Source organism: Cryptosporidium muris, genomic scaffold, assembly GCF_000006515.1.
Source record: "Cryptosporidium muris RN66 scf_1106632353999 genomic scaffold, whole genome shotgun sequence".
Lineage (NCBI taxonomy): Eukaryota > Apicomplexa > Conoidasida > Eucoccidiorida > Cryptosporidiidae > Cryptosporidium > Cryptosporidium muris.
This window is the reverse complement of record NW_002196571.1, coordinates 847,273-871,155: the sequence shown is the minus strand read 5'-3', so window position 1 is coordinate 871,155 and position 23,883 is coordinate 847,273. Positions and strand designations below refer to the sequence as shown.

At 23.7% G+C, this 23,883-nt stretch overlaps 10 protein-coding genes across 10 annotated transcripts, besides 49 other annotated features; 3 read left to right on the top strand and 7 right to left on the bottom strand.

Annotated features, from left to right (window-relative positions):
* Positions 1-102: 102 nt before the first annotated feature.
* On the top strand, positions 103-2,919 carry CMU_026240 (uncharacterized protein; the record flags this gene model as incomplete). Its single annotated transcript, XM_002139930.1, has 1 exon — positions 103-2,919. One exon carries the CDS (start codon positions 103-105, stop codon positions 2,917-2,919), a length of 2,817 nt encoding a protein of 938 aa, XP_002139966.1.
* Positions 1,835-1,865: a sequence feature (AT_rich).
* Positions 2,291-2,325: a sequence feature (AT_rich).
* Positions 2,920-2,921: 2 nt separating the features above from the next.
* Positions 2,922-2,964: a sequence feature (AT_rich).
* Positions 2,965-3,048: 84 nt separating this feature from the next.
* On the bottom strand, positions 3,049-6,495 carry CMU_026230 (5'-3' exoribonuclease, putative; the record flags this gene model as incomplete). The annotated part of the gene is made up of 1 exon (XM_002139929.1): positions 3,049-6,495. The coding sequence occupies one exon, from the start codon at positions 6,493-6,495 to the stop codon at positions 3,049-3,051; it is 3,447 nt and encodes a 1,148-aa protein (XP_002139965.1).
* Positions 6,496-6,992: 497 nt separating this feature from the next.
* Positions 6,993-7,038: a sequence feature (AT_rich).
* A 75-nt stretch (positions 7,039-7,113) lies between these two features.
* Positions 7,114-7,768, top strand: CMU_026220 (uncharacterized protein; the record flags this gene model as incomplete). Its single annotated transcript, XM_002139928.1, has 3 exons — positions 7,114-7,149; positions 7,212-7,587; positions 7,677-7,768. The coding sequence occupies 3 exons, from the start codon at positions 7,114-7,116 to the stop codon at positions 7,766-7,768; spliced, it is 504 nt and encodes a 167-aa protein (XP_002139964.1).
* Positions 7,595-7,615: a sequence feature (AT_rich).
* A 1-nt stretch (position 7,769) lies between the features above and the next one.
* Positions 7,770-7,800: a sequence feature (AT_rich).
* Positions 7,795-10,712, bottom strand: CMU_026210 (uncharacterized protein; the record flags this gene model as incomplete). The annotated part of the gene is made up of 10 exons (XM_002139927.1): positions 7,795-8,027; positions 8,112-8,253; positions 8,349-8,420; positions 8,488-8,595; positions 8,668-8,735; positions 8,975-9,988; positions 10,047-10,098; positions 10,160-10,251; positions 10,338-10,611; positions 10,677-10,712. The coding sequence occupies 10 exons, from the start codon at positions 10,710-10,712 to the stop codon at positions 7,795-7,797; spliced, it is 2,091 nt and encodes a 696-aa protein (XP_002139963.1).
* Positions 8,055-8,106: a sequence feature (AT_rich).
* Positions 8,255-8,343: a sequence feature (AT_rich).
* Positions 8,597-8,666: a sequence feature (AT_rich).
* Positions 8,741-8,804: a sequence feature (AT_rich).
* Positions 8,896-8,952: a sequence feature (AT_rich).
* Positions 9,990-10,041: a sequence feature (AT_rich).
* Positions 10,092-10,145: a sequence feature (AT_rich).
* Positions 10,278-10,332: a sequence feature (AT_rich).
* Positions 10,613-10,651: a sequence feature (AT_rich).
* A 75-nt stretch (positions 10,713-10,787) lies between the features above and the next one.
* Positions 10,788-10,863: a sequence feature (AT_rich).
* A 105-nt stretch (positions 10,864-10,968) lies between these two features.
* Positions 10,969-11,191: a sequence feature (AT_rich).
* A 48-nt stretch (positions 11,192-11,239) lies between these two features.
* On the bottom strand, positions 11,240-13,042 carry CMU_026200 (uncharacterized protein; the record flags this gene model as incomplete). The annotated part of the gene is made up of 1 exon (XM_002139926.1): positions 11,240-13,042. The coding sequence occupies one exon, from the start codon at positions 13,040-13,042 to the stop codon at positions 11,240-11,242; it is 1,803 nt and encodes a 600-aa protein (XP_002139962.1).
* Positions 11,780-11,874: a sequence feature (AT_rich).
* Positions 12,076-12,111: a sequence feature (AT_rich).
* Positions 12,719-12,788: a sequence feature (AT_rich).
* Positions 12,980-13,273: a sequence feature (AT_rich).
* A 94-nt stretch (positions 13,274-13,367) lies between these two features.
* Positions 13,368-13,413: a sequence feature (AT_rich).
* A 142-nt stretch (positions 13,414-13,555) lies between these two features.
* Positions 13,556-13,715: a sequence feature (AT_rich).
* On the bottom strand, positions 13,708-14,925 carry CMU_026190 (regulator of chromosome condensation family protein; the record flags this gene model as incomplete). Its single annotated transcript, XM_002139925.1, has 1 exon — positions 13,708-14,925. One exon carries the CDS (start codon positions 14,923-14,925, stop codon positions 13,708-13,710), a length of 1,218 nt encoding a protein of 405 aa, XP_002139961.1.
* Positions 14,104-14,153: a sequence feature (AT_rich).
* Positions 14,209-14,243: a sequence feature (AT_rich).
* A 30-nt stretch (positions 14,926-14,955) lies between the features above and the next one.
* Positions 14,956-15,000: a sequence feature (AT_rich).
* An 18-nt stretch (positions 15,001-15,018) lies between these two features.
* Positions 15,019-15,057: a sequence feature (AT_rich).
* Positions 15,058-15,070: 13 nt separating this feature from the next.
* On the bottom strand, positions 15,071-16,336 carry CMU_026180 (actin family protein; the record flags this gene model as incomplete). Its single annotated transcript, XM_002139924.1, has 1 exon — positions 15,071-16,336. One exon carries the CDS (start codon positions 16,334-16,336, stop codon positions 15,071-15,073), a length of 1,266 nt encoding a protein of 421 aa, XP_002139960.1.
* Positions 15,411-15,446: a sequence feature (AT_rich).
* A 233-nt stretch (positions 16,337-16,569) lies between the features above and the next one.
* Positions 16,570-16,596: a sequence feature (AT_rich).
* Positions 16,597-16,663: 67 nt separating this feature from the next.
* Positions 16,664-16,715: a sequence feature (AT_rich).
* Positions 16,716-16,749: 34 nt separating this feature from the next.
* Positions 16,750-16,780: a microsatellite.
* Positions 16,781-16,804: 24 nt separating this feature from the next.
* Positions 16,805-17,091: a sequence feature (AT_rich).
* A 54-nt stretch (positions 17,092-17,145) lies between these two features.
* Positions 17,146-17,235: a sequence feature (AT_rich).
* A 71-nt stretch (positions 17,236-17,306) lies between these two features.
* Positions 17,307-17,463: a sequence feature (AT_rich).
* Positions 17,464-17,491: 28 nt separating this feature from the next.
* On the bottom strand, positions 17,492-17,911 carry CMU_026170 (uncharacterized protein; the record flags this gene model as incomplete). Its single annotated transcript, XM_002139923.1, has 1 exon — positions 17,492-17,911. The coding sequence occupies one exon, from the start codon at positions 17,909-17,911 to the stop codon at positions 17,492-17,494; it is 420 nt and encodes a 139-aa protein (XP_002139959.1).
* Positions 17,912-18,002: 91 nt separating this feature from the next.
* Positions 18,003-18,045: a sequence feature (AT_rich).
* CMU_026160 (NEK Ser/Thr kinase family protein) lies at positions 18,043-20,310 on the bottom strand (the record flags this gene model as incomplete). Its single annotated transcript, XM_002139922.1, has 1 exon — positions 18,043-20,310. The coding sequence occupies one exon, from the start codon at positions 20,308-20,310 to the stop codon at positions 18,043-18,045; it is 2,268 nt and encodes a 755-aa protein (XP_002139958.1).
* Positions 18,403-18,508: a sequence feature (A-rich).
* Positions 18,816-18,918: a sequence feature (AT_rich).
* Positions 19,219-19,254: a sequence feature (AT_rich).
* Positions 19,282-19,484: a sequence feature (AT_rich).
* Positions 19,513-19,601: a sequence feature (AT_rich).
* Positions 20,311-20,367: 57 nt separating the features above from the next.
* Positions 20,368-20,418: a sequence feature (AT_rich).
* Positions 20,419-20,448: 30 nt separating this feature from the next.
* Positions 20,449-20,556: a sequence feature (AT_rich).
* Positions 20,557-20,589: 33 nt separating this feature from the next.
* Positions 20,590-20,641: a sequence feature (AT_rich).
* A 354-nt stretch (positions 20,642-20,995) lies between these two features.
* On the top strand, positions 20,996-21,409 carry CMU_026150 (histone H2A, putative; the record flags this gene model as incomplete). Its single annotated transcript, XM_002139921.1, has 1 exon — positions 20,996-21,409. The coding sequence occupies one exon, from the start codon at positions 20,996-20,998 to the stop codon at positions 21,407-21,409; it is 414 nt and encodes a 137-aa protein (XP_002139957.1).
* A 566-nt stretch (positions 21,410-21,975) lies between these two features.
* Positions 21,976-22,120: a sequence feature (AT_rich).
* A 59-nt stretch (positions 22,121-22,179) lies between these two features.
* Positions 22,180-22,313: a microsatellite.
* Positions 22,314-22,326: 13 nt separating this feature from the next.
* Positions 22,327-22,377: a sequence feature (AT_rich).
* Positions 22,378-22,408: a microsatellite.
* A 42-nt stretch (positions 22,409-22,450) lies between these two features.
* Positions 22,451-22,554: a sequence feature (AT_rich).
* A 199-nt stretch (positions 22,555-22,753) lies between these two features.
* Positions 22,754-22,793: a sequence feature (AT_rich).
* Positions 22,794-23,883: the final 1,090 nt, after the last annotated feature.

The following is a 23,883-nucleotide window of genomic DNA, read 5'->3' as shown; positions in this document are numbered from 1 at the left end:
CATAAAACACAAAAGTAAATATCAATCTTAACATGAAATATACTCCGAAAATATAATGGAAGATTTAAAGACACCAAATCTCACTATTTAATACTATTTCAGATGCTGAGATATTTTTTTTACATATGTACATTGACACTGGGGACTTTTTTATTTTGCATTGGTTATTTTGGACCAGTAAGTCAAAGAAGTGGCTTTAAATCAGAAGGTACATATTCTGAAGATTTTAAAGTTGAATATTTCAATACTACACAGATCTATGATAAAATTATAATAACTTTGGTAGATGCATTGCGCTGGGATTTTGTAGCCTTTGTACCAAATTCACACAAACATTATCACAATAAGTTCAAATTTATTCAAAGTATCTTAAAAGACAAAGAACTAAATCAGTACTGTAGATTGTACAAATTCAGATCTGATGCACCTACTGCAACAACTCACAGATTAAATGCTCTTATGACTGGGACAATTCCTAGATTTATTGATTTATGGTCAACCTTCAATCCCAAATATATTAAGCAAGAAACAATATTGCAACAACTCCACTTAAAAGATAAGAAAATTGCTATTTTGGGTGATGATACTTGGAACTCTCTTTTTTCAAAATATATAGATTACAACCATTATTTTCCATCCTTTGACATCCGTGATATTAACTCTGTCGATGATGGAATAATCAATAATTTATGGAAATACCTGGATATAAAGGAAATTAATGAAGATTCAGAATCATCTTTTATTATTGATGACTGGACACTTCTAGTAGCCCACTTTCTTGGAGTTGATCATATTGGGCATTTGCTCAATATCAATAATCCTACAATGGCTCTGAAACTTCAGAACATGGAACAAGTATTTATGATGACTATCTTTAAAGCTTTAAATATTAAAAAATCTTTTAATGAGAATATAAAAATAGAAGATACTATCATACAAATAGTAGAACATCTTAAAAATCTAAACTCTAAGAGAATTTTGTTTTTGCTTTTTGGGGATCATGGTCAAACTGACAATGGAGAACACGGTGGTAACTCTGAGCAAGAAACAGATGCTGCATTTTTTGCTTTTTCAAATATAAAATACAATAACTTATCATATCCTCGCAATATATCTGAACCTCATATATTACACCAAATAGATTTCGTACCTACTTTAGCTTCTTTGCTTGGGATAAATATTCCCAATGAAAATATTGGTGTTCTATCACAGGATCTACTTCCAGATATAAATAGTGATGAATATTCCCTTAATTCACTAATTTGGAAGACTAAATCTGCACATAACAATGCTTTACAAATGATTAAAAAGTTTAAAAGAGAATTTAGCAAGATTAAAGAAAAAGAAAATTTTATAACAGAAAAATATTCACTTTATTATGAAAGTTATATTGATTTAAAAGATTATTTTGGATTATTGAATTCAATAGAAAGTGAATATTCAGATCTCCAAATAAATAAGAAAATCAAGTCAAAATTGAATAGGCATTTGAAAAGTAGTATTGAACTGTCACACTCAATTCAAAAAGTTTATAAAGATAATGTGAACTCTATATCTTGGATCTATGTGGTTAATGGTATAAGTATATTGATCTGTTTAATACTGTGGGAATGTTTTCCACAAGTTTACAAGAAATTTTTTTCTTCATTTGGACCACCTTTAAAATTACCAACCCCAATAATAACCCTAATTATATGGCTACTATTAAGCTCATTTATATCATATTTTGTTTTCAAAAATAAGTTCAAGCTTGATAATTTTTTACTTCTTTCTATTTCATACTACTTATTCTATAACTTTTTCACTTTAAAGAAAGAGTTCTCAAAGTCTCTTCTTAATTATTACAAATTAATTTATAAATATATGACAGTATGGGATTATTATTGGTGTATAATAACTACTTTTGTGATCACTATTGGCTGCAATCTATCAGATAGCCTGGTATTTTTTGAGGCTAGAGCTGTAAGATTCCTATTAGTTAGTTACAACATATTATATCTTATTCCCGGGCATAAACGAAGCCTTAAGGGACTTTTCTACTGTTTAATACAATTAATACTAATAAGAATTGGCTACCTAACTGATCCTTCTGAAGGAAGACAAGGTGAATCTCCAAATGATCCTTATTATACAAGTAGTCTCAATATTCTGACATTACTACTTCATTATCTATTTATTGTGATTCACAACTTAGATATCATTAATTTTGTGAATCTGGCTATGATGTTTGGCATACTAATCTACTTACAAATATATACAATAGATTGTATTTGGCTTCCAAGGATATACCTAATATTTTTAATTTATATAATATATTTAAATATACATCGATATCAAATTCAAAATGATTCAAAACAAAAGCTAAAAGAACTTTCTCTAAAAAATATATGGATATCTTGTCAAGTATTTCTATATATTATGTTGCAAAAAAATCAAATTATTGCTTTCAGTTTGTCATATATAGTACAAATATGTTCAATAGAAATGATTAAAAATGACTTGAATAACCTTAAAGATAGAAAAGTTGCATCTTTGAAAAGCAGTTTATATTTGTATCTTGTATCTAAGCAATGTTTTTTTAATATTGGTAATAGGCCAAGAATAGATAAAATACCGTCAATGGTTGGACTCATAGGACTTAAATATTATACTCCATTTGTAAGTTCTATGATGGTTGTTTTATTTTTATGCTCCCACCTATTGAATTTATTACTTTGTATTAATATGGAACCTTTAATTAATAAAACTGTAGCTAATTCAACAATAATGGTATTTAGCTTGATTAATCAGGTATTTTCTTGTATAGGTCTCTGCATTCTTCGCCATAACTTGATGATATGGACAATGTTCGCACCAAAATTTGTTTATCAAGTTGTTTTCAATCTATTTATTGTATTTATTCTTACATTAATAGAATAAGCTTATATTTTTTATTAATGGTTATATTTATTTTTAAGTAATTTTCTTTAAGAAAACTTCACTAAAATAGCTGAATAGATTAAAATTTATACTAGTAAATAACTATCAAATTAATCTGATAATAAATAGCTACCATTTATTATTTTCAAAACCAGATCTCCTATTAATTCGGGTTCCCTCAATATTGTTTTGTATATTATGATTAAATTGGCTAGTTTGTTTATAGTAATAATTTCTAGAATTAACTCCGTGAAATAAATATTCACTTGAATAATCAATTATATTTTGTTGGAAATCCTGTTGAATATAATTATTGTTTCTAATTGATCTGTTATATACTTCATTAGCAAGATGTGGTGTATTATAAAGACTTGGATTGAAGTTCCCATCTGAGTTATATTGCGAATAGTGAATACTATTTCTATCATCGTAAGTATTATTATGAAATCTATTTCTAGCACTATAGGTTTTTTTATAAAGATTTCCTTCTGATTCACCGCTGTAATACCCCTGACCATAACTTTGACAATATTCATTGTTCTGATATTCACCCCTATTTCCACTGTATAGCCTAATTTTTCTGTTATAGCCATTATAGACATAAGCTCCTCTCTTTCTATTCATTTGACTATTCGAAATATCTGCATCACTTTCTTGTAACCCCCAAATCGATAATAATCGGAAAACTATTTTTCTTGATAATCCAGCTCTAAAACCCTTCATTTTACGACTCTGATCTTCCAAATCATAATTTTGTAATATAGCTGACAATTTCACAGTGTTGGGTAGAAGTCTTGATCCAAATCCAATACGATATATAGAAACTTGAGATGATGATACTTTGGCTAGAATAGTCTTGATGTTCTCTCCAGGATCATACCAACAAAAGAAAAATGACTTTTCTACTTTTATATCAGTCCCAAATCCACTTTCAATTAAACATCTCCACTCAGTAAAAGTATTAGATATATCAACATTTAAATAATCTTCATTTCCTTCAATATAAGCTATACGTAGAAGAATACACTGATCCTTAAATTTTTCAGTTATATTGCTATGAAGTCTCTTCACAAAACCAAATATACCGATAGTTAAATCATTTGGGATCTTAATAAGATTAATTTCGTTATTTTGTGTACTCTTTTCATTATTGAATATATCTTCTGATATATTTTTATTCTCCTGTATATCAGAATTCACTATACTTTTATTTTTTTGCCCATTGTTTAAAAACAAATTACTTAACCCTGAAAAGTAAGAAGTATAAATAATATTCATCCCATGCCTATTCCTTATTTTATCTATATCAGAAATATGTACTTCCAGTGGTTTAACATGCTCTAAAAGCTTTTCTTGATTAATGAATGGTAATAATACAATCCATTTCCACCTCTGCTTATTCCCATTAGGATCTTCCTTAAACTTATCTGGATAAAATTCTTTCAAAGGACTTTTTTCATCTGACATCATTTGGTATAATTTGAAAGGTAAACACTTTTTGCCCGAATTAGGAGGCAGGACAGCCATGAGTTGCTGATAAGGGCTAAATGGAACCCCTTGTGAAAAAGGAGCTAAAATTGCATTTTCTATACTAAAATTGAAAGTATTACTATTTACTGATAACTCATTTTCATTACAAATATTATTTGAATCTCCATCACATATATTAACACTTTTTATTATAGTATCCGGAATTGAAACATCTTTAATACCAATTTTTCTTAAATCTGATGCTGCCATATTTGCAAGATCTACAACTAGAGGCGCATAATGATAAGGATAAAACCAATCCCAACTAGGAACTCCATGATAATAGTATTTCAAAACCCATGATAAACCACGAATATAATGGTATCCAACTTCTCTAGAAAATTCACTAAGCTTCTGATATAAGTTGTTATCTATAGTTTCTTTATCTATATCCAAATTATTTTCAATAGTTTCATCCTGATTAATATCTTTTAAATTTAGAACTAATAAATCAAGTTTAAATTTAATTGAATAATATCTTAATCTCCATATATCAACGTCTCCATCACCAAGACGAACTTTATCAGTCATGTAAGTTTCACAATTGTTATCCTTAAATTGAAGAATTCTATTTACATGATCGTTAAAATAAGCATCTATCCCATTGAATTTAACTTTATTAACATCTATCTTTGGTTTAGAAAATATATCTTTCTGATCTTTATTTGATATATTATTTCTATTATTAAATCTAGTATCCTCCTTTAAAACATCCAATTCTAAATCTTTCAGATAAAAAAAAAATAATCCAATGCTTTTTACATTTATATTACCTTCCCATGTAATATAATCTCCTAATGTAGGTAGTACCTTAATATATATTGCTAATAACTGGTCTAAAGAACCTTTATGAATTCCAAATGCTGGTAAATTTGGAAGAAAATCATTCCCAACAAAAAAACATAAGAAAACAAAATCATCGATGCATCTCTCTAAATCATAATAAAATTTCGAATTATATAACTTCTCATTAATTTTACTATATTTCATATTGTTATCTTGTTCATGAATCTCTGTTGAAATAGTACACTCAGGATTATTACTATTTTCTATATATTTCTCTCTATTTATTGATAATTTCTCCTCCAACTCCTTAAATTCATAAGCAAGATATTCACGTAGTACTGAGAGATCAATCATTTCGAGGTCTTTCCACCAGGAATATATTCGTAAATTAGAGGAATTATTAGGCCCAAATCTTATTCTATTATTTGCGTTTACACTTTTATCTATACTATTTTCTGTTAATAATTTATTGTATAAATGACAAATTTGTGATGCACCATCATCATTTGTTATTGATTCTCTTACAATAAAAAAATTTTGTTCATGTGTAGATAGTCCAAGCATTATCAAGTCAGCATCTGCACCATATAACACATGTCTAGTATTTGGATCATAATTTGAATTGCATCTCTGTTTTCGTATAAAATCTAAAATCTTGTGTTCACCTTCACCAGGAATATTTGCATCAGAAAATATAACTGATAATGTCTTCCATGCAGGTTCAGATTCATATTTTTGTCTAATATATACCTGTAAACAAGCTGATAATCTTTCCATAAAGGGAGTCCCTGGTGTTATTAAATTACTATCCCATTTTTCTTTGTAAGGTGGACACTTGTATCCTAATTTCTCAAATTCTTGTTTAGCTTCACTATAAGCTTGCATTAAATTCTCAATCTCCATACTTGTCTTATACCTTCTACTACGTTGTTGATTCATCTTTGCTCTAGGAGCAACCCCATCTATTGCTAAATATAACAGTCTCCTAGGTCTTATCATTGAAAATAGTCTATCAATATAATCACAGACCCTTGTAAACATTTCAGCTTCATTAATTGGAGCTATACTACTTATTGGATTACAACAAGGATGTATAATTCCATTCATATCCAAATACAAACAGTCGAACTCACCATTTTCACTTGGTAGTGTCAGATCTATCTTTGAATTTACATTATCTTCTGTTATGCTTTCCTTTAAACTCCTGACTATTAAGGGATATCTGCTACATAGCCACTTATAAAAGGTTGGAACTCCCATCAGATCAAATATATTATTATAAATATCCCTAATATAAAATAAGGCTAGTATTTAACTTTATCCTGTGGCTCCCTAATTTATTAAAATATTTCACATTCTTAGGTAACTTAGAGAACACCCGCCAAGTATAATTCTGCCACTTATACTATTTGTGTTTTACATGTATTCTTCAGCGCCTGTTGACTTTTGACAGTGACAATTATTTCCAAAACTCATTCTAGAAAAAAAATTAAAAATATTACAAACAACTTAATAACTAATCTTGGGGATATGTACTATAAATTCCTAAACTATAATTCCTCTTTTATATCGAGTATTTATTCTCTTTGGGTCTTTTTGAGTGATAAATTACGTTTTACTAATCATATATTAGAAAATAAAAGTAAATATATAACTATATATTGTATTAGACATGCCGAAAGTGTTAGTAATACACATAAAAGATATAATATTAAACATTTAAAGCTTTGGGATTTTTTTTTTGGCAAATATAGAGGTATTTATAATATTATCTATATATAACTTAAATATATGAAAAATTAACAGAATTTTACCAATTACATTTCTTTTCTTTGTTTATATGTAGAAATAATTGATCCCCCTCTTTCAAATGGAGGTATGAAGAAACTAAATATGTTTATCAATAGTGGAGGGGTAAGTATTATATTTTAACTATAATTTAGCTAAATCTAACAATCATAATAATTTAATAATAGCCAATTATTGAAGGAGAAAAATTATTAGGACAAGTATCTTTATTACTAACTTCAAATCTACGTCGTTCATTGCAAACCTCCATTGCTATAGCAGGAGCTACTAAAAATTGTAAAATTTACTGTTTAGAATCTTTGAGAGAAATAGGATTTGGAACTAGTGATATTCCTTCTATGACAAAAGCTGATATAATGAGAGAATTTCCTGATATAGATGTGTCCCTATTATCTGAACAAGAATCAAAAATTTTATTACCAGAATCCATTGATAGTGTTGATAATAGGATTCAACAATTTTTTAACTTTTTAAAAACTGTTGAAAGAAACAATAAAGTCTTATTGATTTCACATTTATATTTTTTAAAGAAATTGTTTAAAGGTAAGTCTTTAAAATAAAAAAAAAAAAAGCAAAGAATTGTATAATTTATAAGTTCTAATCAATATTTGTTAATTATCTAAATTTTGCAGAATGGCCATGGTGGTATATATCAAATTTGGGTATTATTATGGCTGTAATTGATCTAGATAAGGAAAAAGTTATTCAACTTAAAAGGATATAAGATTAATTTTGTTTTATTATTATTTATTATTTCTTTGACCTAGATTTATAATTTAAAACACGAGGTTGATAAACTGGAGCTTCATCATAATATTCCCAATCATCATTTTTTAGATTACTATTCTTTTGAATCCTGATCTTATTTGAAGCTCCATATATACTAATCAAGCATCCAATTATTTTAAATAATACAAGACATCCTATTATACTTGCTAATATAATACCAGCTAATTTAAGGCCTAATCTAACGCAGGCTCCAACTAAAATTTACAATTTTTTTTTCAGAGTAAATAAGTTATAAGTAATTTGATATAAATATTTGAATTATTTTAATATAAACTTACAATTAGCAATTATACACCAAAAATTTGATTTGCAAGCTAGGCATGGATTTGTTGTAAATATAGATGGATATTTTTCATTTGTTAATGAAGTTATGTTTACCAGGGCTTGTCCTATTACTGCTCTTGAACCTGCCAAAGTAATCTTTATATAATTTTAATAAAAGAAAATAATATAGTAAATTGTAATAATATATTATTAGATTTTTAATATAAAGATATATAATCAAATTAACTTACTGGTGAAGATTGAGTTGAAAATGTAAATAGATGTTGATCAAGATGTATGGAAAATGAATTATATAAAACAGCCTAAATAAAAGAAATAAAATTCATTTTAACTTTGTATATATTTTTTAGATAAATTGTATTGACTTACAGTACATTCATATTTGCTTCCAGAAGTCACAGACACTCCTATAATAAATGTAAAAACTCCAGTAGACTGTGCTTTAATACTTCTTGATTGTGCCATAATAGGATTAACCTAAAATATTTATAATTATGAATAAATACAATTTAATTATATAAATAAAAAAAATCCAATTTTATTTATTACCTCATTTGTTGGTTTCGAATCCTTTGTACAATATGGAATTTGAACTACAAAACCAGACTCAAAAGTCCCTAAGTAAAAAAATTAATAAGTTAATATTAAACTCAAATTATATATTAGATATATAAATATATATATTTGGAAAGTTGAAAAAGTAGTTAACTCCTTATTACAGATAAAAATTTTAATAATAGGTATATATCAGATATTAATACAATTCTAATACTTTCCAATTTTAATATTAATTTTTTGATCTATTTATTTATCTTCAATTATTACATTTAATTTCCAAAATATATAGTAAACTTACCACTATTTCGAACATATATTTTTATTGGACATCCAGTATATCCCATAGCAAAACAAGATTCTATTGGGGGTGGTTCTATATAAGTAATTATACCAGGAGCAGCAGAGGCAACCCATGATACTGAAGAAGCTTCCACAGAAAACATTATTTCAGTATCAAATATAGAATCAAAAACATATCCCAGATAAAACTGAAGTGTAGAATTATTATCATCACTTATCATATTACTGCTATTATAATTACTCGGAGTAATAATTAGCTGAGGTTCCCCAGAATTTTGTGCTTCAACAGAAAATTCTGAAATTTTACCAGAAGTTTGATCCTTAATAAGTTTTTTATAATAATCTGCAATTTGAACATTTTGACATGTTAATGGTGGATGATAACAAAATCTTCCATTTACTGAACTCCATGTATATATACTAGAAGCTATTTTGTTACAAGATACTCCAGTAAAATCGACTGTATCGGGTGGAAGTATTAAAGTTGGTTTCAAACAATTATTAGGATTACAATAAATATCACTTTCATTACATTTTATACTCTTAGAACTACAATAATTATTTAGAATTGGTATTTCAAAACTAGGTGGCATCCCAGGAGGAACATATGTAGGCTGTAACATTACAAATCCATTTAAATCTTTAGCATTTGCACTACCAAATGGAGGACCTGAACTAATCACTTGTATTGTAGCACCAAAATCTGGGTCATAGAAAGATGGAGATGAAGAATTTAATATATGCATTGATATCTGAGTCCCAGAATAATTGTGTCTTAAACGACCACAATCTAAATTAGTTTGTTTATTTTTCTTTATACATTCCTGTTCTTTTGTTACAGATGAAATACTAGATAATTCTTCAATTGATGAATTATTTGGACTAAACCAAGATAAACTTGTATTTAATGAATATTGCCAATTCCATCCTCCTATTCTAAGAGCAGTCCACCAAGGAGGTATCCAAACAGGACAAGATTTTGACAAATATACATTCCACCAGAGTCTTTGTTCTAAAAATAAATATATTTTTTTATTACATTATCAATATAATTACTATATTTTACTTACGGATCCAAGTACAATGTAATGTAGCTCTTGAATATGGTGCATTAGTATTTAACTAAAAAACATATAAAATCAATGTTATTAATATATATATATATATATCTTCTTATACTTACAGTAATATATAACTCAGGACACCAACAACAAACCCCTTGGGAACCTGGTGGAACAGGTGAATCTTTATTCCAATTAGTTTGACCAGGTGGAACTAAATGCAAAACCAAAAAGAAAAAGAATTATTAAATAAATAAGATCTTTTTATATTTTATATCTATATTATATTTATTTACTTACGATTTGGAGTACCGTATAAATATTGATTTCGAACCTTTTGACAATTCCTAATATCATCATAACAAAAACCTGTTGGATTATAATTAACTTGGGTATATGAAAAAAGTTTTATATCTTCTTCAAAATCATGATAAAGTGTTGCCATATATGTTAGATCATAAGCTATTAAAATTGGTGATTTCTCTATTTTTAGTTGAAATCCATTAGACCCAGGGTCAATATCCTTAGCATCTATTCCTTCAACACTGTTTGCTCCAAAATTTAATGAAACATTCTATTTATATACATAAATTATATAAGTAATTAAATATTTACACATTACACTATTAATATACACACCTGATTATTCTGTAATACAAAATTACCATTTAACATTGTTTTACAGTTTCCATTTAAACACACTTTTTGTTTAGATACCACCACTTGTTGTTTAGATAAATAAAAAGATCCTAAAATAAATATTAAAAATATTGATATAAATACCATTTCTAAAGAAAATATAGTATATTAAATATATTATTATTAACTTAATCCTTATATAAAACTTAAGTATTATATATCCACACTAGTGAATATAATGGTGAGGCAAATCTAAAATAAAGAAAAGAATTTTAGAAAGTAATTTTAAGGGTATAAATAATATAAATGAATTAAATATATATTATTAGATATAATAAAATTATATATATAATTATAACTATTCTTAACTTTATATTATTTACAGACCAAATATTTCTAAATGTACTAATAGTATAATATACTATTATAAAATCTTTAAATATTTCATTATATTTATATTTAAAATATATAAAAAATTATAAGTAAAATAAATTACAAATGTATAATATATAAATCTATAACTAAATTCAAAACTTTAAAAATCTTTCCTTATATCTAAATATTTAACCATTTATCTTACTTTTAATATATTCAGGAGAATTACAAATTGATTTATTTTCATCTATTACTATAAAATCTTGATTTCCCAAAAATTCAAGTAATTTTTTTTCATTATTTAATACAGAAAAAAATAATTCAGTTTTATCTTGACTTTCTTGAGATCCTATTACTTTATCATTTCTTGAAATATAATCTTTATATAAATGAATCTCCTGAATATAATTCTCTTCTATTTCATTGATTTTTCTTGGAATATCCTTCCATTCTATAAAAACTTTTTTTTGTATCCTAGATTTTATATCTTCTAAATAATCATTTATAATTTCACATAATTGATTACATTTTGTAGTAGTTTCTTCAAATCTTCTTAGAAATGCATTAGATATTGTTTCATTCTTCATTTTAAACCAATCACAACCTCGTTTTTCTAATATATTAAGAAATATCTCATTAATTGCTACATATTCAGGTTTTAATTTACGACCAGTAATATTTAAATAAGTATACCATGTATCCCAACAAGATTTTGGGGACATATCATCTTTATAAAATATAGATAAATTACTAAATAACTTACTTATATTATTTTTATTAATATTCATATCTATATTCTCTTTATTAAATTCTATATTATTTTCTTCTAATTTATCTCTTAAATCTGGATTCCTATTTGGGAGATAATATAAACAATTAATATCATCACCAAAAGAAAAAAATTGTCCTTTTCCATTATCAATTAATAAAGCTCTATACATAGCTGAATTTGTTTGAACTGGAATATATGGTTCAACAAATAACATATAAGATGCCATTAATCTTGAAAATATTGTATAAGTTGTTTTAAATTCATAATTAAATAATTTTTGATAATATTCTTCACCTTCAAGTAAATTTGAAGGGGTATATTCTAAAGGTAAAAATAACAAATATTTTTCTAATTGTTTAGATCTTCTACGAGGTTGAGCAACTTGAATATAATAATAACGTAATTTTTCAATATCAACTAACCATTCCCATGGTGGTATTTCTGGAAATATTCTATATGAATCTCCAGTACGTATTAAATAATATAACATATGCTCAAGAAAAGCTTGTCTATATATATCATAATATTCTGAAGATGAATATTGTTCAATATTTTTTGATCTTGGATTCATAAGATCTCTTTTATTCATTCTATCTATAAAATTTTCAACCCTTGTATTATATTCCTGAATTCCTTCATTGCTTAAAGGATCAAAACCTTGATATAATTCTGGATCTGATACACTCATTTGATAAACATAATTTCTCCAATAATTATCTATTTCAAGAAATTTATTGTCAGATAATTCATCTTGAATATCTTGATTATCCATCATCCATAATGATTGAATTCCTAATTCTAATATTTCTTTAGATTTCATTACACTATTTTTACATTTTTCAATACATATATTATATAACTTCCAAATCCCTTTATATTCTTTTATCCTTTCATCTTTAATTAATTTATTTTCTTTATTAGTATAAATTTTATCTATTTCATCTAAAATATTACATATTTTTAATGTCTCATGTATATATGTAGATTTTATTGGTTCAAGTAATACCTTATTCTGAATATTTAATTCCCAATAATCCCAATCTATATCTTTTATTTTATTATATGTATTTGTATCGCTTACTTTTTTTGCATTATTCATTAAATTTTCCCAACTTGTCTCAATTGATTTTGATTCGCTTAGTTTTGCAAAAACTCCAATTTTTGATAAATATTTTATTAAATTATATGAATTTGAAGATGTTAAATATTTTGTCAACATTATTAAAACATATTAATATTAAATATTTAATAATTTGCATTTATCTTAATAAATAAAAACCATAATATAATAAAAATAAAGTTCATATATATTAATATATTTTAAACAATTTAAATATATCCAATATAAAAAAAAAAGAAAAATAAAACTTAAATCGATTATTTATAATAAATAATCAGAAAAAAAGTTTTTAAGTTATATAACTTAATATTTATTAATAATTTTATAATAGAATCTCAATTAATATTTAAAAAGCTCTTTATATAAAAGACAATATATTATTCCAAAATATTCACTATAATTATTCTATAATTTACCACAATCCAAAAAAAAAAGTTAAATATTAAATATTAATTAGATTATTATATTTTCTTGTATAATAAACACCACTCTAGTTTAAACTTGAATCTAATTTTAACTAGTTATAAAATAAAAAAAGTGATTTTTATTAAATTCTTTGGCTCCAATTACAAAATATTAGTTAATTTACCTCAACAAGAAAAAAAAAAGTTGTAAATTAATTTTAGATAATCAAAATATTCTTATTTAGTTTTGCTATTAAATATCTTATTAATAAATAATACTTCCAATATTAAATATATAATAATTAAAATTCTCATTTAAAGAAAATAAATTTAATAACTACTGTTAAATAAAATTGATAATTATTTAACAATAACAATCATATTATGTTCTCCAAAACATACAAGTTGTACATTTTTATGTAATAATGAATATTCTAATTTTAGTTTATTAGGATAAATATCATATTGTGAATATTTTGAAATACCAGGTAACTTTACATCATTTCCTAATATATTACAAGATAAAATACCACAAGTAAATAATTTACCCATTGGAGAAACAATACCTGATGTTTTACATCCACAAGCTATAATTACATTTCCTATATTCTGTTTATATTGAATAACCATTTTTGGTTTATCTGGTGGGATAATTTCTAAAGGAACACCACATTGTCCATATGTATTATCACCTAATGACCATATAATATTATTTGAATCTAATATTAAAGAATGTTTATCACCACAACAAATATCTTTAATAATATAATCTTTAGAATAATTATCTTGATTATTATATATATAATCATCTCTTTTTGTAGAAAATCCCCAAGATTCAATATTAACTCTATAGAAATTTGGATATTTTAATCTATTAATTTCAATTATATTATTATCCAAAAATTCACCATATGTATTATCACCCCAAACATATAATTGATGTTTATTATCTAATATAAAACAAAAATATTTACCTAATGATATTCTAAAAATATTTGTATTTTCTAATATTCCTATCTTACATAAATTATCATGATCAGAATTCCATAATAATATTACTCCATCATTCATACCAAAACAGGCTTTATCTCCTTTTGCATCCATATCTATAACAATATTACTCCAATTAAAATGTTGAATATTATCATACATTTTTATAGGATAAAAATAAGGATCTTTTTTTATATTTAATAATCCCCATCTATATATTTGTCCCATATTATCTAAAGCTATAGAATAACAATTACCACATACTACTTTTTTAATATTTGTTAAAGATTCTATTAAAATTGGTTCTTTAGTTGATTTAATAATATCTCCTAATCCTAATTGTCCAAAATCTCCTTTACCATAAGAAAATATTTGACCAAAATCAGCTAAAAATAAAATATGATTTAAACCAGAGGAAACTTGAATTATATTATATTTTGTAAAGGATGACAATATTTCAAATGTATTATCATTATTAAAAATATATACAATAGTTTCATCTTGTTGAGGTCTTTGATCATCTAATAAATAATTAGATGTAGTCAAAATCATATCCTTTATATATTCTTGATATATAGAATTATTCATAATCTATATATATATTATAAAGGATAAAGGATATTTAAATAATAATATTTCTAATTTTAAATAATATTAATAAAAGTTATTCTAGCGGGATTGAAATATATTATTTCAAATAATTATTACTATTAATTTTAAGATCCTATTCATACTAAGCACATTTCCTTTCAACTAAATGAGAACCATGTTCTAAATATTCTTGTTTACTCATCCACATCTGTTGAAATGTTCCTAAAGAAGCTAATATACTTGCACCAATCCATGAAGAAAATCTTTTTTCATTTGTTGTATTTGGTGAAATTATCTTTAATTTTGGACCACCCAATAATTTATCATCTTCAATAAGTGCTCTAGATATTCTATCTGTTAATCCTGGTAAAATAGAAGTACCACCAGTTAAAATAACAGCACCTAATAAATCTCTTCTTATATCAATATCACTAGCAATAACAGTATTTGCAATAGCAATACATAAACCTGGATAATTATCCAAATTATGTTTTATATTATTATTATTATCTAAAATTGCAAATTCTGGATTAAATAAACATTCTGATACTCTTATACCTATTGGTTCTGAATCAATTAATGTACCATCAGGTAATTCAAATGTAGATGTAGCTAATGATGTATTTGATTTAGCTAATTCCTCATTTTCTGCACAACGACAAATAGATTCTTTAATATTTCTTAAAACTTCTTTTTTCCCATAGTTAATATATGAATTATGAACATTTGATAAATCTACAGAATTATATATTGGAGCTCTATCCTTATAAACAGTTTTTTTAATTGCAAAATTTGGTATAATATCTAATTGTTTATCTTGTTTTAAATATTTACATATTTGTTTATCTAAAAAATCTCCAGCTATAGGATATTCAAATGTACACTTTTGTAAAGTATAACCATCAATAACGGGGGATATAGATGTAAAAGCAGCACCAATATCTACAATTAATCCTGATGACCTTCCAACAGCAAAAGCATTTAAAACAGCTCTTTTAGCTAAATATAAAGCTGGTACATCAAATTTTTCAAATAATATTTCTACCTCTTTTTCTCTTAAAATCCTATTATGTTTAGTCTGTTCTGTTAATAATATAGGATGTTCATTAATTAATATTCCTAATCCATATTTACCACTTGATATTTCAATAATATCTTCAAATACTTGTGTATTTAATTGTATATCATTATTAACAATATTATAACATGGCTCAACTGATATATTTTCACGATAACTTAAAAAATTTAGTGGATAATATTTCTTTTCTTCATTTATCCCTATAACAGATGGCCATACTTGTCTTGGGCAGTCTTCACCACCATAACCTACTTTAGTCATATAACTACCAATATCAAAAATTATAGCACCTACATCTTCTCCACCCATAAAAGTATCTTTTCCACTCATTTTGTTTTATATAAGTGGTAATACCTTAAATTTTACCTTTTATAAGTAAGGAACTATAAACCCTTGTAAATTCCTTATAAGGATAATTGTCTATATTTCATTATTATTGCTGCGCTAAAATAAAAGTTTCAAAGCGGTTTTGAATAGTAATATAATCAATAAAAATGGTAAAAATATTCATCATATACATTTATTAGTAATAATATCCAACTGTAATAGTACTTATAATTTGGAAATTATTTAAATATTATTTAATAATACGCTTGATTTAGGGCTTTATTTAATATTATAATTCTAACATAAATGTTTTTTTCCAATAATTTTGGGTAATATTGTATATATATAGTTATATATTCTTTATTTCATTATATTTTATAAAGATCCAAAAAAAATCATAACTTAAAATTTGACCATTTCTCTTTTTTTTTTTTTTTTTTTTCTTTTCTAACTTGTCTTAATAATGTCTTGTAAATATTTAAAACTAATTTTAAAATTAATATTAATTTTAGATTCCATTAATAAATATTAATAAAATCTATTTATATAAAATTTATAATAAATTACTTCTTTATTATTATTAATTACGAGATAATTTGGTTTCTTATATAAAATATTATTAAATAAAAGGTTATCCATATTATATCTTCTAAAATAAAAATCTTTCCTAAATATATAAAATTGTAATAAATTAATAAATAAAGATAATATGAATACTTGTTATAAATTTATTATCTAATTAAATATTAATAATTTATCTTAAGGATCATTTTACATTTAATACTCTAATATGAGATCTTATATTATTTTCCAAATTTATAATATAATTTTATTTTTATTGGAATATTATATTAATATCACTTCAATATATATCTTCAAGTTATTATTTATTATTTATATATCCCAAAGTTACAAGAATAATTCTTATTACTTAATTTAGGGTCTTCAGTTATTTAATATTAAGCTATTACTCTTATATAATAATAAAATATATACTAAAGATAAAAATATCTTATATTAATTTCTATTAATTTTACTTAATGTGAAGATAAATTAAAATAAAATATAAAAGTAGAATAAAATTCTTAATTCTTAGTCTTATTTAATAATAATAAAGTAATAATATATTTCCAAAGAAAAGAAAAATTCTATTATAGGTTAAAAACTTTTTTTTGACCATAGTGACATACATATCTCTAATTCTGAAATTTCACGATCTTTTTTTTGAGTTGCTATATTAAAATTTAGGGTTTTACTCTTAGCTTGTATTGGTACTTGATATTTTATAAATGATTGATTTTTCCTACTTCTTCTAGTTTTCTTAAGTCTTTCAAGATGTAATTGATATTTACCATTATACTTACGAGTTTTTAAAGAATTAAATACTTGATCTTGGGATATATCTTCAATACTTCTTTCTTTATAATTATTTGGATCATATTCAAACATAGTTTCATCTTGATTAGAATTTTCTGAATTGATTTCTACTAAGGCAGAATATACATTATTTGATGTTAATTCATCCTTTGTAGGAATTTCATCTCTAAATAATGGATGTAATTGTGAATTTTCTGACATTAATCTAATATGATTTAATAGAAGCGGTTTTAAATAATTTGTATTGAATAAAAATAAGAGAATATAATGAGAATTTATGTACAAAACGAACTTTTATTAATCTAAAATATAACCATATATAATAATAATAATTACTTAAGATTTTCTAATTCAATCTCACTTTTAAGAAGTTCTAAGATAGATTCTATTTGATTTTGTGTAAAGTATCTATGTAATTCTTGAACAAGATCCATATGTATATTTTCATCAATAGATATAGAAGATTTAAGACTTTTTAATACCCATTCAAATAAACCTTCATTATTAAATTGTTTAATACATTCTTCACGTAATTCTTGAATTCTTTTATGTAATATTAAATTAAAATCAGTTTTTGTGGAATCAAAATTATCTTCTACATTTTGTAATATTATATTATCTCTTGGTGTACTATATCTTGTATAATCTTGTTGTTTTCTAATTGATTGAAGATATTGAGAATCTTCTTGTAATTTATTTTCAAACTTAATATTATCATTTTGTATAAAATAATCTTTATATTTATCTTTTTCAATATGTTTATGTTTATCTTTCTCAATATCTTCTATTTTTTTTTTTTGTTGAAATTCCTCATTTGATTTATCTAATAAACATTTAATTTCGAAACATTCTTTTTGATGTGTAGGTGATTGAAATTCCTCACAAGATACTTTTAAATTATGAGATGTTTTATTCATTGATAATAAATTCTTTTCTATATCTTGATTTAAATCTTGAGATACAATATTATGTTCAATATCTTTATTATTCAATATTAATTCATTTTTTGGTAAATATATTTGAATATCATTATTTTTAATTGTCATTTTTTTCTTTTCTCTTCCTTGTTTAATAATTTTTTTCAATTCTTCTCTATGATACTGTCTATTTAATTTTAATTTTAAATCAATTTTTTTATTCTCTTCAATATTTTTATTTTTTAATGTAGTAAGATATTTTTTTTGACGATATTTATTTAATTTATTATTGATTAATCTTGAAGAATTATGAACAGGTACAGTTGTAAGCACAGGTTTTATTGGTGACATATTAATTATTTTATCACTTTTTTTATGAGTAATTCTACATTTATTTAAAGAATTTAATTGAGTACTAAAAAATGATGTCATTATATTTAATTGTGTTAAAATTTGTTCTTTAGTTAAAATTTTCTTTGGTTTCAATCTTCCACGTATCTCTAATATTTGTAAAATAGTTCTTATATCTGGATATTCATATTCAGATATTTTATCATCTTCAAGTAATAATATATTATCTGATATCTCATCTTTATTTTTATAAAATTCTATTTCTTTATTTTTAAACCAAATATCAAGTTTTTCATTTCCATCAATATTTTCAATTAAATTATTAATATTATAATTTTTCCATGGATAATTATTTCCAAATTCAAATTCATTTTTTTCTATTTTTAATATTTTATATTCATTACAAATTTTTTCAATTTCAATATAATGAATCCAATCATATTTTATAGCTGATTTTAAAAATATTGACATATAATTTCTTATATAATTATTATTTTTAAATAAATCACTAAATTTAGGTCTTAATTCAGGTTCAATATTTAATAATAATTTACATAATTCATATAATTCTTTAGAATATCTTTTTTCTATTTTAAAATCTTCTATACAATTAAATATTAATTCTTGAAATTTGTCTTTATTATGTAAAGAAAAGATAAGTAATTCATGAAAAGATAATTTTTCAAATATTGGATAAAGTAAACAAAGTTCAACAAGTATACAACCCAAACTCCAAATATCACTATTTATATTACAAATATTTTCAGAATAAGTCTCAGGTGCCATATAATGTGGTGTTCCTATTATCAATTTATTTAGATCTGAACTATATGAAGTATTTTTAAATTGTAAATTTTTATCAAAATATTCAATTTTAGATGAACCAAAATCAGATATTTTTACTAGACCATTTGAAAATAAAACAATATTATTTGTCTTAATATCTCCATGTACAATATCCCTTTCATGAAGAGATTTAATTCCCATTAAGATTTGTAAAAATATAAACATAACTTCATTTTCTGTTAGATATTCTGTTTTATTTCGTCTTATTTTTAGAAATTTATTGAGATCTCCTTTATCTGCATATTCCATAATAATACAGATCATATTTTGACTTGAATATGATTCAAATGCTTCAATAATATTTTGATGTTTAATCATACTTAATATTTTAGTCTCATGTATAGCTCTACATTTTATTACTTCATTAATATTACTAATATTGATAATTTTAATAGCAACCTTGCATTTGTCTTTAATAGATTCAGCTAACCAGCATTCTCCACTTCCACCCTCACCAATTTTAGCCTTAATAATATACTTTTCCATTAAGAATATATAATTATATAGATATTAGTTATTAGTATTGGTATTAGAGGAGAAAACATAAAAAATAGTTAATAGTTAATATAAAGAATAAAATAAAATAAAAAAAAAGGGGGGGGGGGTGGTAAAGTTTAAGAGTACTTAATTAAAGTATTTAAAATTATTTAAAAAATAAAAATATAACAAATAAAATAAGAGAATAAAATCTAATAGATAAAATTTTAATATATAACTATATTAATAATTATACCCTAGGGATCTATTTTTATTTCCAATAGTATCTAAATATACTTTTTTAATATATTTAAATAGTTATTACAAATTATATAAATATCTAGCCTATATGATTAATTAAAGAAAAAATTACTATAAATCATAGTAATTTGAAATTTCATATTATAGTGAAAATTACTTATTATTTAAATCTCCTAAGGTTCAAAATTAAAAAAAAATAAGTAAAGCGACATGTACGTTGTGTGGTTATAAAGAATAGTATAGGAGAAATTAAAATTTTTAGGCGGTACGTATTATCTTAATTTTAGGTGGGGTGTAGTGTGGACAATCCAGAAGTCGAGTAGTAAAAAGTTCTAATTAAATCAGTCCATTCAATTTTAGGGTGGAAGTCGCAACTTTTATAAAATAAAACAAAACCAGGAGTTTTCTTTTTGGAGATAAAGTTCTGTAGGGAATGTCAGGAAAAGTAGCATGTCCATCTGGAAGGGGAGCTGGTAAGAAGACAACCCGTAAAACTATGTCTAATTCTACAAAGGCAGGTTTGCAATTTCCTGTTGGTAGAGTTGCAAGATATTTAAAGAAGGGAAGATATGCCAAGAGGATTGGAGCAGCAGCTCCAGTATATTTAGCTGCTGTTTTGGAGTATTTATGTGCTGAACTTTTAGAATTAGCTGGTAATGCTGCTAGGGATGCAAAGAAGACCCGCATAACTCCTAGACAGATTCAATTAGCTGTTCGTAATGATGAGGAACTTAGTAAATTTCTTGGGAATGTTACAATAGCTAGTGGTGGTGTACTTCCAAATATTCCAACTGTGTTATTACCTAAGAAATCTAAATCAAAACAAGGTTCTTCTCAGGAATTCTAGATGTTGCGTTTTCTACTGAATTAATCACACCTAATGTTAATGGTAATAAATAATATCAATCTAGGTATAGATCCTAAGGGTATTTAATCTTAGATTGATTTGCTCAAGGTAATGGGTCTAAACTTCCAGGCGGCACTAGCTGCCATATAAATCATTGTTGAAGGTAAATAATTGAAAACTATACTTATTTATTTTCTTTTGAATTAACATAAAATAGAGAAAAGAAGAGAGTAAGGAAGGGGAGGGTAAAAGTTAAGGTTTATTATTATCATCCAGTTTTTTTAAATTATTGATTATATTATAGCAAGATATATATATAAATAGGATGATTTTAATAGCTGACTATAGATACCCCTAAATGATGTGATATATTAATATATTGTAATATATATAGACCTTAATATTGTGATTTTCTATTAATTCCAATAATATTTATATTTTGGGTATTATTTAAAAGGTAATTATTGATTTTTTGTAGGTAGTATTTTTAAATAACTTCTTTTTTCTCCTTAATATAAGGATTAAATTAGATCATTATTATTGAATCTTATAATTTGAAGATAAAGATTTATATTAATCATTTATATTATTAGTAATATATTGATGAGATTATTGTAATATATTGTTAAATATTTAATAGATTTAATATTTTAATAGAAATATAAAAGATTGAGTTAATATTTAGTTATGTTTAAAATATTTACTTATTTACTATGTAATTTTCTAAACTCATAAAATATTGTAATGATTGAAATTTGGGAATTAATAATTTATCTAATATTATTTATATAAATATGAATTTTATTATTTATATCTAATATCTATATCTATATCTATTTGATATATTATTAACTAAAGTTCAATATATTTTAATTAATTATTCATATTATATTAGATATATATTTAATGGTAATTTGAAATAATTAGTATTCTTAAATATATATTTAATATTAAATTAAGATATATTAAAAAATAAAAATAAAAAAAAAAAAAAATAAATTTTAGGTGATCTTTATAATATTAGGGAATCACATAAAACAGAATATTAAATATTAAATATTATATTTGAAAATAGAGTATTTATTCATAAAGAAATAATTAAAATAAAATAATAATTTTAAAAATGAAAAAATATTGTATATTTAGATCAATTACAGATAATTCAACAATAAAAATAACTAGGATAATATGAGACTAATATTTATTATGATTTAGCCTTTACTATGTATTAAGTTTTAAAATAGATCTCTATAAAAGATTATAAGTTGATTATTTAATCATAATCATTCCATATATTAGATAACTTTCAAATATTATATTTGAAAGAGTAATATACCACTTTTCTTTTATAATAATAAGATATAATATATTAAGATAAAAATTTGGTCTCTAGATAATCACTAGAGGTTCTTACTTCCATAAGAACTTGTAATAAATTCTAATCTAATCTAATATATAATGTGATTCAAGAGAATCTTCATCTTGAATTTTTCCATATAATCCTGCAATAAGTTTAATTAATTCATGTTCTAAATAAGTCTCATGATAATGATTATACTTTTGCTCAAACAAGATTACACTATATATATTTGCATCAAGTCTAACATAAGCTCTATTAGTAGATCCAATAATTAATATAACAGTTTCCTGTATAATGGAAGCTATTTTTATTATCTTTTATCTTTTATAATTAGAAAATTGTTTAATTCCTTGATATATTAATTACTTCATTATCTAAAGGAAGATAAAATTTTTGAGGCTATCAATTCAGGAAATAAAGAAAATTAGACTTTTTTGAGTATATTTACCACTTTGTATAATTTCCCGTTGTATATATTTATTAGACAATATATATTTTCAAAAATTTTGTTTCAGAATGATATTATTTTATATAACTGGAAACAGTTATTGATTTTTGTAATCTATTCCTATTATACCTATTATATTGTATATTATTTGATTTAGCAATATCTTCAACTCCCCTAGTATAATAAAATTCTTTATCTAATAATGGGGAATTTTTAATTACAAGATTATCTAATAGTATTAAAATATTTAAATACAGATTCTAATTTTGTAGTTTGAGTAGGAATATCAATTAAATATATATATAACCAATCTAAACATAGAACTTCTATTGATTGAATAATTTATGGAAAAAAGATCTAAAAATGAAGATCCTAATAATAAGATATTCAAATTAGAATATGGAGTTGTAATTCTTGGTAATGAAGGAAATATATTAGGTATATCTAATGTTAGATTGATGATTATATTTAATATTCTATTCAAAAATCCATATAATTTATACTTGACAATAATGTGATAGAAAGATCTAATTTAGATTTATAATAAATAGAATATCCTACTATTTCCTTATTGTTCTCTATCTTCTTGTTCTTCTACCAAAACTATTTGAGATATCTCTTTATGATTTGATACTTTAACAGGGATACTTGTAACAATAAAACTAC